At 40.8% G+C, this 14,629-nt stretch overlaps 1 protein-coding gene across 4 annotated transcripts in view; it reads right to left on the bottom strand.

Annotated features, from left to right (window-relative positions):
* Positions 1-14,629, bottom strand: part of CREB5 (cAMP responsive element binding protein 5) — a 403,489-nt gene that overhangs the window by 83,594 nt on the left and 305,266 nt on the right. For all 4 annotated transcript variants that reach the window (XR_004628278.1, XM_034669652.1, XM_034669659.1 and 1 more), the window contains one exon: positions 13,980-14,090. Coding sequence is in view for 3 of the 4 variants with exons in the window: in XM_034669652.1 (XP_034525543.1) it covers positions 13,980-14,090 (111 nt within the window). In the remaining variant the exon portion in view is untranslated. The remainder of the gene's footprint in view (positions 1-13,979; positions 14,091-14,629) is intronic.

The raw sequence follows: 14,629 nt of genomic DNA, 5'->3' as shown, positions 1-14,629 counted from the left end.
TAAGTTCCTAAAGGCTTGAGTTATGTCTTATTCACAGTTTGATCCCCCAAAACCAAGTACGGTATTGGCATTTTGGAGGTGCTCAATAAAGATTTTTGAATGAAAGGATGAGCAGATGAATGGATTGCTCAGTAGACTGGTAAAGACGTTGCTTTATATGTAATAAATCTGTAGATTTATTAAACAGATCTCTTGGAACCAAGTGAGCTGGGAACTAAGAGATTAATGGTGGTGATGTGACAAATTATCTTTGTCTGAGGAACATGCACGGCTTTTTAGCTTATCTTTCCTTACAAACACAGGCGCTGTCTTTGCATAACTGGAACTTAGGAACAACCCTCTTGTAGAGCCCCTGGTCATTAAGCCATGACTTTGAACAGACTTGCTCTTTAAGAAAATTCCCAGGAGATAAAGTTCACTGCAATGATGGAGTGAGATAAACATGCTTTTGCTGTGATCCCATGTTCTCACATACCCCATACTGGCCTGCACAACAGCTGGACTCATTCATCAGATTTGAAAATAATCAGGTCTTCACACTCTGTTATCACGGGTATGGTTGTTCCAAAGGGTATGCTGGCAAAGAGCCTTCTTAACCATGTCCTAGAGACTCAACTACCTTCACCCAAGGGACTGAGGGACTCTTTCTCTCCTTTACTACCACTTCTTCCAAACCCACTCACAGAGCATAAGGGATGCTCTCATTCAAACCAATAATGATTCTAGGTGTTTTGGAAAAAATTAAATGCCAGAAGTTGGCATGGCACTGCTCGTGTCATTTTAGGATACATAGCTGAGTCTCATGGCTAGACATATTCCAAATATTTGTATAATTTAATTTGTACAGATATAGTAAAAGTCTATTTTAGGCAATTGAATTTAATATATATGTCTTGGTGAGCCTTTGGTCTTTTGTGTAGTTTCAGCTCTGATATTTTAATGTTATAAAATGTTTTCATATTCATATGTTTGTGAACAAACCATAATACAATAACATGTGTTTGAAATATGAAAATATGCCACAATGAGCTCTGTTCTCCAAAATAAGTTTTTAACTTTTTAAAAACATTTTCTTAAAAGTCATCTTCATTTTTACATGTTTCAATTAATTGGCGAATTTGAAGCAACAGCTGTATAACTCCCATGGGCTTCTGTATCCAAGTACCTATAAGGAGCACAGTAATTTAGTGCATTAATCAAAACTAGGAGTTAAAATCTAGAACTGAGTTTACCACAATTTTGCTGAATGATCAAAGGTAAGGTACTTAATCTCTCTTAGTTTCAATTTTCTACGAGACTATGGACTTTGTACAAGTATGTTTTAAACATCATGAATTAAACCAATAAAAGAAAAAGAAGTACCCTTTGAAGCAGGGGGGAAAAAAAAGGAAAAAATGAAGAGCGAGTGAGAATGCTATGTGTCAGGTACTGTGCCAAATGATTGCCCTATATTACCTCCTTTAACACTCAAAATAACTCTCCAAGAGAGGCCCTACCATTATCCCCATTTTATGGATGAGTAAATGAAGAACAGAAAGGTCAGGCAACCAGGTCACGCAGCTAGGATTTGAAGCCAGAGAGTCTGATTCTTGGGTCTTTGCTCTTAACCAATGCTTCATTCTGCTACTCAAAGAGAAAAAAATAAATAAATAAAAAACACCTTATTCTTAATTTGAGCTGAGAGCTGTGGCTCCAAGGAGAGACTAGCTTGATAGTCTATGTGAAAGGTGTGAAAATGTTCTGCAGATCTAAAATATGGGCTAGAAGTCATTATTCACATGATTGCTAACAACAGAGACTTGATCTTTTCCAGTTTAACATTCAAGGTTTCAAATATTAAAAATACCCTCAAATTCCACAACCCATAGTAATTTGAACTTCTGCTGGGGCACAGATTTGACCTGCACTTGCTACAGCTCGGGGTGGGGATACACCAGTCAGACTGGCCCTCTATTCAGGGTCAGGATTATGATTTAGTTTTGTTCTCTGCTTGTTGCCCTGGGTACAGGAAATGATGTGCCACAAGCAGGGGTTTGGAGATTCACAACAAAGCCAGGCAAAACCCCTCGGGAATGTCAGAGGCCTACTGTTTAAAAAAAGAAAAAAAAAGAGGCCCGGTGCATAGTTGACACTAATAATAAATATTTGCCAACTGATTCTCGCTGCTTCCATGCTTCCACCCCTACTAGAATCCAGGCACCACCTTATTTCTAGGTTGCCAAAGCACGGAAGGGTCAGACCCCAAAGCTAGCTTTAAATCCTTGGTCTGTCATTTGCTGGTTGAGTGGTCTTGGGCACTATACATCAGTTCATTTGCCTGTAAAAACAGGGATACGATTTTTATAGGATAGGTATGAGAATTAAGTCAGATAATACATGTAAATGCCAAGTGTAAGCAAGCGCTTCATGTACAGTGCCTTGCTAATAAGGCTTCACTACATGGAAATCACACAGTAATATGGCCTATGATCAGCGCTCAATGCAGGTTTGATTATATATATTATGTAATAATATATATTATATTATATAACTAATTACACATATTCATTCATCCGACACAGGGATATTTTGTGCCAACTATGTGCTAGGTGTTCAGAGCCCTCCCTTTGGGGAGCCTAGGCACCAGCAAGGAGGTCACAGTCTGGTTACCAGAAAACTCGCTCAACCTTAAAATAATACTCCATTAATATCACCCCATGGGACTTAAGCTGTTTTATATTCTCTGTTTAACTTTCTTGCTTTAGAATGGAATCAGCGACATTTAACCACCCAGTCATGATGATAAAGTTTAATCAATATAAATCCATCTACTTACATAGTGACTGGTGAAATAAAATGGTCAGAGGATGATTTCTCATAAACAGGATAAGAGCAGGAGGCATATAATCCTACCTCAGGTAATTGTGAAAGTCACAAACACATCTGCAGTTTATTTAAGATACTCAGGTATATATTTAAATAGGCAAAGGCTTGGCGAGATAAACACAGAAAATGTGGAAGAGCCACATTTATATACTTAAGGAAGCCAATATTTTTGTAATAAATAAGCTGAATAACGACAAAAACCGGAGAATTTTTAAAAACCCTCAAAGCACTGTGCTTCCAACCAAGAATCGTGTAAACAAAATGAAACAACCCCCCAAAAACCTACTGAATGTATTTTAAAGTATTCACTTTAAGGTCTTAGAAACAAATGTATAATGAGTAAAGTAGGAAAGCCAGGTAATTAATCAGACTTTGAAAAATGCAATAGAGGGAGGACAACCTGCTCTATCATTTTTCCCCTGGATTCCAATACTAGCCCTCATTAAGAAAAACTCCTGTAAAGTACAGAAGTGTATCAAAGATGAAAATCAACTAGCCAACAAATATAGAAAAAGACAGCAACAGACCCACAATGTAAAAATTGCAAACAAAAACTGGCAAAGATTTTGTTAAAAGATGATAATTCTTGGGGGTGCCTGAGTGGCTCAGTTGGTTAAGTGTCCATCTCTTGATTTCGGCTCAGGTCCTGATCTCAGGGTCGTGAGTTGAACTCTGTCTTGGGCTCCATGCTCAGTGGGGAGTCTACCTGAGATTCTTTCTTTCCCTCTCCCTCTGCTCCTGCCAACCCCCCCCACATGTTCTGTCTCTGTCTCTCTCTCTCTCAAATAAATAAATCTTTAAAAAAAAATGATAATGCTTAACACTTCTGAAAGTGCTGTTAGATATCTTCTTGTATTAAAGATAGGAAAGAAAATTTGGTATAAATTTTAAGAAATTTGGTGATATATACATAAAGACTTTAGAATGTTTAATTCTCTCTGATCCGATAATCCTAATTCTAGGAATCTATCCTAAAAATCAAAGATATAATTAACTAACTTCAGATCAGGTTTTTAATTTTATTTTTATAATCAAAGGGTTATTTCTAGTAGAGAAAATCTAAATACCCAGAAATAGAAATAAGGGAACAGTTAAAATTTTTATGTGACACCCATAGGATAAATCATACAATTATTAAAATGCTTTCAAAAGACACTTGATAACAGAAAATGCTTGTAATATGTGAAATTTTTTAAAAACAGGATATAAAGTATATATTCAGTATGAACTAATTTTTGATATATTACATGTAAGAACAGGGAAATAAGAAAAGAATCTTTTTATTTTAATGTATCTCCAAAAGTTTGCCACTATATATTAATTTTGACCAAAAGTACATTGGAATTAATTAATTTATTGATTTATTTATTAAAGGATTTTATTTACTTATTTGACAGACAGAGAACACAAGCAGGGGGAGGGGCAGAGGCAGAGGGAGAAGCAGGCTTCCCGCTGAGCAGGGAGCTTGATATGGGGCTCAATCCCAGGACCCTCAGATCATGACCTGAGCAGAAGGCAGACACTTAACTACTGAGCCACCCAGACACCCTTGGAATTCATGAATTTATGTATTAAAAAAGTACTAAAGTCTGGGGCCTGCACCAAGGGGATTTCAATACTGAAGTATCAAGGCACCTTACTGGGAAGCCACGTCTCCTTCAGGAGGCGCCGCACTGGGCCTAGAGGGTTTCTGCAGGGCTTCTCTGCGGATTGCACTTGGCGGCGGCTGGCAGAGCCCCAGGGTACCAACCAATGCAGGGATCTGGGGAGTTGTGGGAAGGATTCTCACCTGCTCAAATATCTCTCTCCCACCCACTTGTCATGGGTCCTGAAATTCCATCAGTGTGAATCAATCATCTAAGTTAAGTCCTACCTTATCCCTGGAACTTAAAAAAAAAAAAAAGACCCAGTGTGGGGTGACATATTACTTCACAGTGACATCCCCATCTAAATTAGTTTATCAGACTTTCCCTTGTTCATTTTATCCACAAACATTTCCTGGGCACCTAGAACATGCAGGAGAGATGCCAACCTGGGGACAAGGAGCTGAAATGTGGCCTCTGTTCTCTAAGGGATCACAGGCTGGTCATCAGGCCAGAACACAGACAATGACACACAATAAAATTCCACAAGGAAGAGATAAACAAGGTACAAATGGAGCCTACCGTTGCAGAAGGTGTGGCTGCACCCTACCTGAGGAAGTTACCAAGACTTCACAGGAAAGGTGCATTTGAGCTGAGTCTCGGAAAAAAAAAGGGAGAGAAGTTTGCAGAGGTGAAGGAAATAGGATAGGAGAGGCAAGGCAGCCAGAGAGAGCAAGAAGCATCCAGGAAGGTGCCAGCCTCCTGGGAGGGGCTCTGCAGAGCTGAGCGGAGCAGGACAGGCTAGAAGGGACACAGGACCAGAGTGAGCCCTTGAGTGCCATGGAAACACGGGTGCGTTCCCATGCGGAGTGCCAAAAGGGAGAAGGATGTTCCAGAAAAGGGTGCAAGGGAAACACCTGGCAGCTCTGAAATTCTACCCCTATGCGCTCCTGCTCCCTCTTGCACTTCAGATCCTGGCTGTCCACTGGAATCAGGTTACCGGCTTGCCTCTCTGGTTGCACTTTAAATCTCTACAATCCAAGGCCACAGTTGGATGAAAATCTCGTCCTCTTTAAACACATCTTCTGTTCTGGTGATTGTGAATACCATTTCAAAACAAAAATACTTGATGCTTAGTTTTATTGTGTGGGACTTAACTCTTAACCCAGGCGAACACAACAGTCCAATAGTACTACAGTACCATAGTACAGCTAGCTTTTCAAACCAAGCAGGGAGAAAAAAGACAATTTTAAAAGGATACAAGTAGGGAAAATATACTCTTTGCTAGTTTTTCACTCAAATATTAAATTCTCCCTTCTATTTTTTTAAGAAGAGAAAAATCCCAAAACTTTAGGAAAACATTACTTCTTCCATCCACCCCCATGTCCCACCTTCCATCACCCTCAAGGCACAAATTTTCTGGCAGATTTTCTGTACTTGCCACATAAAATGCCAAATCAAGGCAGAGCCATCAGCCCAAAAGTGCAAAGCAAACTTTCGTTATTAGTCGTGCTGGCAAAAATCTTGGAAACAGACACAAATTCCAAGAAAAAGACCAAAATATATCTCTGCAAAGCAGAACTTCCCTGTAACAAGATTTGTAAAATTTCCTCCCCCACCCCCGGCTATTCTGACACAAGCTGAACTTATTTGCACAATGTTCCAAAGCAGACAGAGACACACGCACACGTACACAGATACACAAAGAAGACATGCCTGAAAACTGTCTGAGAGGGGATGTTCCGAACCGGACCATGTGCGGTGTCCTTGCCCAGATGCCTCTGACTTCGGGCTTGGAAACATTAAACAAACACAAAAACAAGACCCGGCAATGCGCGTGCTGGGCTGGATGACAGAGGCGGCAAGCAAATATTGGGATTGTGTTTCACCTATTGCCATGGTTACCAAAACAGGGTGGATACTGACAGAAAGAGAAAGAAATCAAACTGGGAAGACAATGCGTCCCAGGAGAATGTCTGAATGTGTGTATGAGGAGCTGCTGGGGAGGGGAGAAGGAGGAGCCAAGAGAAGAGATCGGATGGAAAGGGGTGTTTCAATACCCCTTTGTGTTGTGTGAGCAGAGAGCTCAGCCAACACTCTGCATGGGCACAATACAGATGTCGGACGGCCCATGGAAGATCCACACAGCCCAAGGAACACACAGAGGAGACGTGGGAAGTTTAGTTTTGCTTGGTGGCGGACAAGATTGAGGCAGTGTGTCCTCAGCGCCAAGAGATGAAATACTTGGTGTGTATCCACACTCTGAATGGTGAATGAGAATAGCTTAGTGGTATCAAAGAGGGAGACAACCAGAAGAGACTCTTAAGTACAGGAAACAAACTGAGGGCTGCCAGAGGGGAGGTAGGTGGGGGGATGGAGTAACAGGCTGATGGGCATGAAGGAGGGCACATGATGGAATGAGCACTGGGTGTTATAGGCAACTGATGAATCACTAAATTCTCCCCCTGAAACTAATAATACACTCTATGTTAACTAACTTGAATTAAAAAAAAAAAAAAAGAATTGCTTAGTGGTATCATGTCAAGACCGCCCCCCACCGCCCCCCGCGCCAGTCTCAAGAAGAATTGTAGAGAAGTGGGCCCGTTCCTTTGGGATGGTCAGCTTCAATTCCCAGTTGACATGATTTAAAGGGAAAAGCTGATTGACCCTCCTCTCCCCAGGTACTTTGACACGTTAACCAAACTGCAGAAAACACTTCTGGAAACCCTCCCCTTAGAACGTTTGCTATCACAGCAGCTAGCAGATGGCTTTCCCTGTCAATTCCTGACTGACACATGGAGAGTGAAGTTCCATAAACTTGAAAACCCAGAAACTGTGTTTTAATTCCTCTTCTTTCTGCTAATGAGCTATGTGACCTGGGACAAGCTATTAACTTGAACTTCAGGCCTTTTTTCACAAAGGGAAAGGATTTTGCTAAAATAATCCCCGAGTTCCTTTCCTTCTTTGGAATTTCCTGATTCATAGACAATTAATAATCTCTCAAATTCTTATTTTCAAAACAAATATAATCAAATATATAATCCTGTGTATTTGAGGTTCTGATCAGCACATGGAATGTAGTTCTGTAGGAATTTATTCTGTTCTATAGAAATATAAATAAGTGGTTGCTAGCTCTTATCAAGGATATCATAATTGAATTATTTACATGTTACCCAAAAAAATGGCATGCTATATTCCTAAATTTTAAACTTTCTATAGTTTAAATGGGCAAAGTGTCAATGGCATATGAACGGGTATGCTTTCAGCCAAAAAAAAGGAGTTGGGACTTCTATTTGCTGTTAGAGAAATGCTGCTGCTTTTAATTCTTTAATAACCACAACTAAGCTCAAATTGAGCATTTGTCCTGGCCAGATAGAATATGGATCAGCCTTCTCTCCTGTGTCTAGCGGATGAGAACTGGAGAGTCTAATAGGCATAAGCGAATAGCTAGCTGGGTCTGAGCTATTAATTTGAACCTCATCTTATCTTTACCACTGAGTTTTGTTTTTGTAAGACCTTGCTTCTACTCAGGACAAGTTACTATAGGGACACCAGGGATGGCATGATAAAGTAGAAACAGGACAAAACCCACAGATGACTTGGGTGCAGGGCCTGGTTATGCCACTGGATGATGCTGGAGAAGCCACTTAACTTTTCTGTGTCTATGAAATGAGGATAGTAATATTTCCCTGTTGACCTTACAGGGTTGCTATGAGGCTCCAATGATACCTGAATCATTTGTAATTTGGAAAGGGCTCTATTAATAGAAACCCATAGGGTGATCACCCCCCCGCCATGGCAAATCATTCTGGTTTAGAGCCAAGACCAAGGGGTTCCCATCCCAACACATTTTACCAGCTTGTGTGTTCTTCACTGGTTACCTAACTTCTCAGTTTATTCATTTGTTAAATGAGATTAAGAATAGTATCTCCCTCATCAGATTGATGTGAGGATTAAATAAGAAAACGTAAAATGCTTCACATAGCTTCTGCCACACATACAAGTGTTTAACATTAACAGTTATTATTTTCTACTAGGGTGTTTTAAGAAAGCAAAGTGCCTTTAAAATGAGACCCATCACTCATGTTAGTGAGAACATAGATTTTTGTTGCTGTTTTTGTTGTCATGGAATCTTACATAATTCCTACTCATCTGCATACGGGACAGTGGTTTTTCACAGCAGGGAGGGAGGAGGAGTCTGAAAAAAGTGGCCACCTTGGCTCAGGCCATCATCATGTTTTGATCATTGGTTACAGGGACACATGGCTGCTGGCATGATTCAAAAGTTAATGAGAGTTTCTTTAAAGTCAACAGTATTTCCTGCCTCACCACAAAGCTTCTGAGAAGCAGACAGCCTATTCATTCACTGTTGTTTTTTTTTTTATTCCTGGACTTTTAGGAAGTGAAACTGGGGGTGATTAAAGCAAATAGGCAAATCGCAGAGCAGCATTTCTCAAGACTGCCAGGGAGATGTTACCTGGAGACTGCCTTTTCATGTGCATAAACTTTCCAGGCAACTCCATATGGAGCCAGGCTTCTCTGTGATTTATCTGTTGGACAGTGGGTGGCCAAGGGGCACCGTAGGCAAACAGTTATCCAGCTCGATAATTAGGGAGGGGAAAGGCAAACACAAACACACCCAGGTTGACATTCAAAACAAAGTGGAGATTTAACCACGGATTGCTCACTATCCCACCCCAGTTCTTGTCTGCCCATCTGCCAGCAGAAAACCAGGGGCCAAGAAAAGAAGCACTGTTAGTAATTTATCAGTACAGCTGATGAAAAAAGCATCATGCTGGGTAGAAATGTGATGGTCTGAACCGGGGGCCCAGCTTTGTGTTGAAATGATGGCTTGATTTCCCTCAGTGTTTATTGGCCTTTGGCATTCTCACTTATGAAATGAGGAATGGGGGCAAGGTCTTCACTAAGTACCTTCTACCTCTAAAAGGCTTTGACTTTCCAACTTTTTTGTTTGTTTCATTCACTCATGAATGTATGTATGTATTTATTCAATAAATTGTAAACCTAATTTTAAATAAGGTACTGACAAGTTGACAACTGAAATACAGCATAGCTAGCCTATCACAATGGAAGAAACAACATTTTATATTGATCCTTCTCAATTCCTAGGTCAATGTTATTCCAAAGTCTATTTTCTAAGTAACAGATATATTGCTTTTCTCTCAAGGAAAACAAAGCATGCCGGATGTTGTTTCCAGATCTTTCAAAGAAATCAAATGTAGTCAAGTACTCTTTCTCAGCTGATTACTTAGCTCAGCATTTATCTCATTTTATCCTCTCCTTTTGAACTCCACCCTTGCCCCTTACCCACTCCATCCTATCCCCCCTTCCACTGCTACTGTTTGGTTCCTTCTCCTTACTTTAATTCAACTCAACACAACTAATTAAATTCAGTTCTCATTCATGGGGCCTTTCTTAGTACAAGGAACTTCCAAGATGCACAGATTATCTTTAAGGAGCTTACAATCAATTGAGTAAGGGAGGGTGGGGGAGGGACACACATGTAAAATAAGAAACATCAAGATAAAAATGTGTTTGGAGAGAGAGGCAGTGAAGCTGAATTGCTCAGGGAGGCCACAGAGCTCTGGTTAAATCAAGGGGGACATTCGGTGCTACCAACCACCCCTCGTTTTTTCCAGGTTATCTGAAGGTCTAAACCTCTAAACAGGAGGTCCCTGCCATCCTCATCTCCCATTTGTATGTAAATATAAATGAACCCCAAAGAATTTGATATAATCTACCAGTTGCTGTTATCTGGAAGCTGTGTGATATTTTTATCTAAAGGATCAATATTGTGATGAAAGTTTTGTCGGGTGGAGTCTGCGATGTTAGCCTTTGCTAGATGATGCATCATTGGGCCAGTTTTTTAACCTCTTGGAGCTGCAGTTGTCTCCACTAAAAAATGGGGACAAGAAGCCCTGTGGTGGCGCTGTCCTGAGGACAAAATCAGGTCTCGGGTCTATGCACCTTCTCCCTAGCGTCAACACTCCCTTGGCTTTCCTGACTGTGTCTAAACTGAAGGTGAATCCTGGGCACAGCGGCCACAGCCCTCTCTGGAGAGTTGTTTATTACCGAGACACAAGACAAGAGTAGGGACAAGTTCCCCCCAGCTTTTATTTATTTAGCTTCCAATCCTATTATGGGCCTCAAAGAAAAAAAAAAAAGGAAAACCTCTTTTAAAGCTAGACAGAAGTGAACACAGATCTATGCAACTCTGAAGATACCATATCCACACCACCACAGAATCACTCCCACCCACAAGAGGCTGGAAACGTGTCCCAGTCTGCTTTAAATTCCCTTACCCTCTCTGTCTCCTTCTTCCTCCCCCTTTCCATTTCTGTCTGCTTATCTCCCCTCATTTTCTCCCTTTCTCCTCTGAATGTTAAAAATGTCCATCAGTATCCAGTGAACTTCCTTTCTAGCAGATGCCATTTTCATGGAAGATACCCACTGATACCAGGATTCTGGGAGGAAGAACCCGTTGTTTTGGGTGGTTAGAAGGATGGAAAGCTCTCACAGCTTTGAGTCTTCTCTGACCTCCAAAATGAAATCCAATATGCATACATTCACTTGTATAACCATGATGCCACATGTTTGTCGGCTTAATTCTTCGGAAAAATAATCCATAAAACTCAGTTATAATCTGCCAGAGTTATGACAGAACCAGCTTGGACAGATGTGACTTCAGAACACTGAAGTCCACTGCTGGATGTCCACATACATTAAATCAAAAGAAGGGCACCATGCTACTTGACTCGGATATTCCAGATTAATACACTGTACAGCTCACCAGGGACACCCATTTTGCTCTCTTCCACAATAGAAATGACCCATTTGTGGAAAGAAAGCTGGATGCATCCTACTGAGCAATCACTAGTCGGACAGCTTCTAACAAAGCCGTACAGTTAAAGCAATTCTGTCTTAAGCTTTTGTCTACCTCCAGGACCTCCAGGTTTCACCAGAGATGCAGGATGATGGCTCTTGTCAGTGGTCAATAGAGAGTGTGAAATAGACATTCTGACACCAATGTCCCCAGGAGAATAGGTCTGCAGTGTTGTGGTATGGGCGACACCCTCCCTGGCAGCTCTCTGGTTTCTCGTGTGCTCTGAGAACACGCCCCGTAGAGTGCATTCATCACAATAGCCCATGTGTGACCTTTAGAAAAGTCCTTGAAAACAGTGAAACAGGAGTCTTAGTTGAAATCTGGAATCCATTCCAGTCTTACACAGGAAGAAAATTAGGCATAGAACAACAAAGCCCATAGTTCAGAGAAACCTGGGGAGGCTCTGGCTGACATTAAAATCATGGAAGATTTTTTTTTTTCCTCCACTACTTTGTATTTCATAGAAGCTTTTCATCCGAGCAGCCCAAAGCTGCTAGAAAATACTGGACAGTTAGTAGATGGCAACAACTGGTTTCTCCAGTGAATAAAGCAAGCAGAATGAGAATAGAAATGCTGAGTAATGTATTAAAAGCCAATTACGAAACACTTTTCCAGGCTACTAAGTAAATGCTACTTCTCTAAAATATAAGTGGCCAATACCGCCATTTTCCCCTTTGGAATAATGGATTGGCAATAACGGTGTCAGGGGTGGGAGCCTGGGACAGAGAGAATAACTGTGCTCCCCAAGCCCTAAGTGCAAGATAGAATTCATTAGCCCAGACATCACGGATCTGGAAATATTCATCCATCCACCCAGAGCATGAGTCAGCGGAGTCGTGTGCTTGCTCAGTAAATTTAACTCAGCAAACACTTGTGGGGTCACACTATTTTATAGGTACAGACCAATTCCCTTTTGTCTCTAGCTGATAGTATTCACAGTAACTGGCCATATCATATGTTTTTCTTTCACACGTATAAATAATTATAAACCTGTACTCCCTTTGGAAGTGTTCTCCTTCTTTGCCAGTAAGAAGAGAGGACATTTCTGAGTCAAGTGGTGGCATCTAATCCAGTGAAAATCAGTTGGTGGGGAAATCTGGTTTGGAACTGAGTGTAAGAATTCACCTAAAGTTTGTCTGGGAGGTCCCTCGAAAGGGATACAAACCCCCAACCAAACAGGATGATTTGGAAAGAATCCAGCTGGGGGAGTAGCATCTGAGGCTCAAACCCAGAACACTTATTCATACACATGAATAACTTCATTTTGTTTTTTTCTTAAGTACCTTCACAGTTCATTTTTTATTTTCCTTTAAAAAAAAAAAAAAGCAAATGGCATTACTCTGGTCTCCAAAACAGATGCCAGTTTGAACTTCACTCTGCCAGCAAGTATTTGGTTTGGCTCTGCAGGGCTTGAGTTGAAAAAATATTTGCCAATTCCAAAAAGATTTAACGAGCTTTGCTGAAGATGCCGGTGCCATCTGGCATGTCACAGAGACTGTGGCACAGCAGAGAGCACTCTCTTAACCACAGATTTGATTTGCCCAAGGTGGCCAACGCTGGGAATGCAGGCGCTTCCTTGAATCAAGGAGCTGAAAGGCAAATGAGAAAGATTGCCAAGCAAAAGTGACCAAAGCAGGCATCAAAAAAACTTGCTGCCATTGAAAATGAAGTTACCTGGTTTTGGTGGCAGATTTTCAGAACTGTCAATAACATCCTCAGACCGGCCACCAGACACGGTCCCCAACGCTGTCAGTTAGGAAACCAAATAAATCTCCAACTTGTAGCACAGCTACCCTGATCCAGTGTCAGATGCTAAGAATTTTGCTACAGTGTATTTTGTCGCCGTCTGATACCTTACTAATTGTGGTGCCAGAATTTAACTACATGAAAACCGAATGACCTACTTCAAGTAACTCTACTAAATACAACCAGCAAATTTACTTTATGTTGTAAAGATGGACACGCATTACTTTTATTAATATTTAATACGATATAATGCATCAATCCTTCTTTCACTGTGATTGGAAAGACTGACCTTACTGCACATAAATCTCAAATGTTAAAAGTCACCAAAGTTTGTCACCTGAAATCATGTATTTCAGTAAGAGGTGCAATTACTCTGCACGAAAACAAGGCTGTGATCCTTTGAATTAGTGTCACATCTGACAACTATAACAAAAAATGAAAAATATTTCCGTGCTAGCGTGTGCTTAAAAATCACATGTCTGTTTACACGGATATGGGGACAGGAAGAGTGACATTGAAGCTGTGACCACCTTGAAGAAGAGAAAACTCTGGATTGTTTTTGTTAATTTCACGTTATGAGAAAATGCACACCTACTTGGGTGTATCCCACCTCAACTCCTATGGATCTCCCCAAACTCCTAAATGTCCCTTTCACTGAGGCTGATCCAATGCTTGTTACATGGTGGTCTGATGCCAAGGTTCAAAAACAAATATCCTCAAAGACAGAGCCAAGTTCTGTACTGTCTTTCCACAGAAAAGACCTATTCACCGAAACGACGACGGAAGCCGTCTACCTGACTCAATTGAAATTTGGATGTCCAAGTAGAAATCAAAAGAAAAAGTCATGAAATAACAAAAGGATGATTATAATTGTTATTTACCATTTTGGCTTCTGAATGCATTGGCTGGACCTGGGGAGAAGCACAGGGGTTGCTGAGATTTGGACCTTGCATTCCCAGGAGGTTGGAGTTCACTGACATCTGTCTCTCCATCTAAGAGAAAGGAAAGCAACAGAGTCAGAAGTCTAAGAAAAGCAGTCTAGGTCACAGACAAAGCTGCATTTCTCTTTCCAGTGGGTCATTTAGAATTTCTTTGAATAACTCCGGAGAAAGACTGTGGTTTGGGGAAGGGTAAGTAACACACTTCTGAGCCTTGATCTCCAGGACATGAGAGAATTAATCCAAAGCCATAGCTGCTATAGGAGATGCCCCGTGCCAACGAGAACCATGTTGTCATGGTACATTTACAAACAAAAGTATGGAATATTTCCACTTTTGCAAATTCTCCAACTGCCACGAGTCATGCTTCTTTTTATAACTGTAAAGAATAATGTATGCATAGAAAAATGCTGGAAGGATACATACCAAATGGTTATCTCAGGTTATCCATGGCTTTTTTTCCCCTAAGTTTTATACAAAAACATGAATCATTTTAGCAATGAGAAAAACATTAAATTAACTTAAAAAGTAATGCTCTGGAATATGCTGGGTCTTCTTGCCACTGTAACTTATAAATACAATCAAGATGACCA

The sequence above is a fragment of the Ailuropoda melanoleuca genome, chromosome 1 (genome assembly GCF_002007445.2).
Source record: "Ailuropoda melanoleuca isolate Jingjing chromosome 1, ASM200744v2, whole genome shotgun sequence".
Taxonomy (NCBI): domain Eukaryota; kingdom Metazoa; phylum Chordata; class Mammalia; order Carnivora; family Ursidae; genus Ailuropoda; species Ailuropoda melanoleuca.
This window is presented reverse-complemented; position numbering and strand designations above follow the sequence as displayed.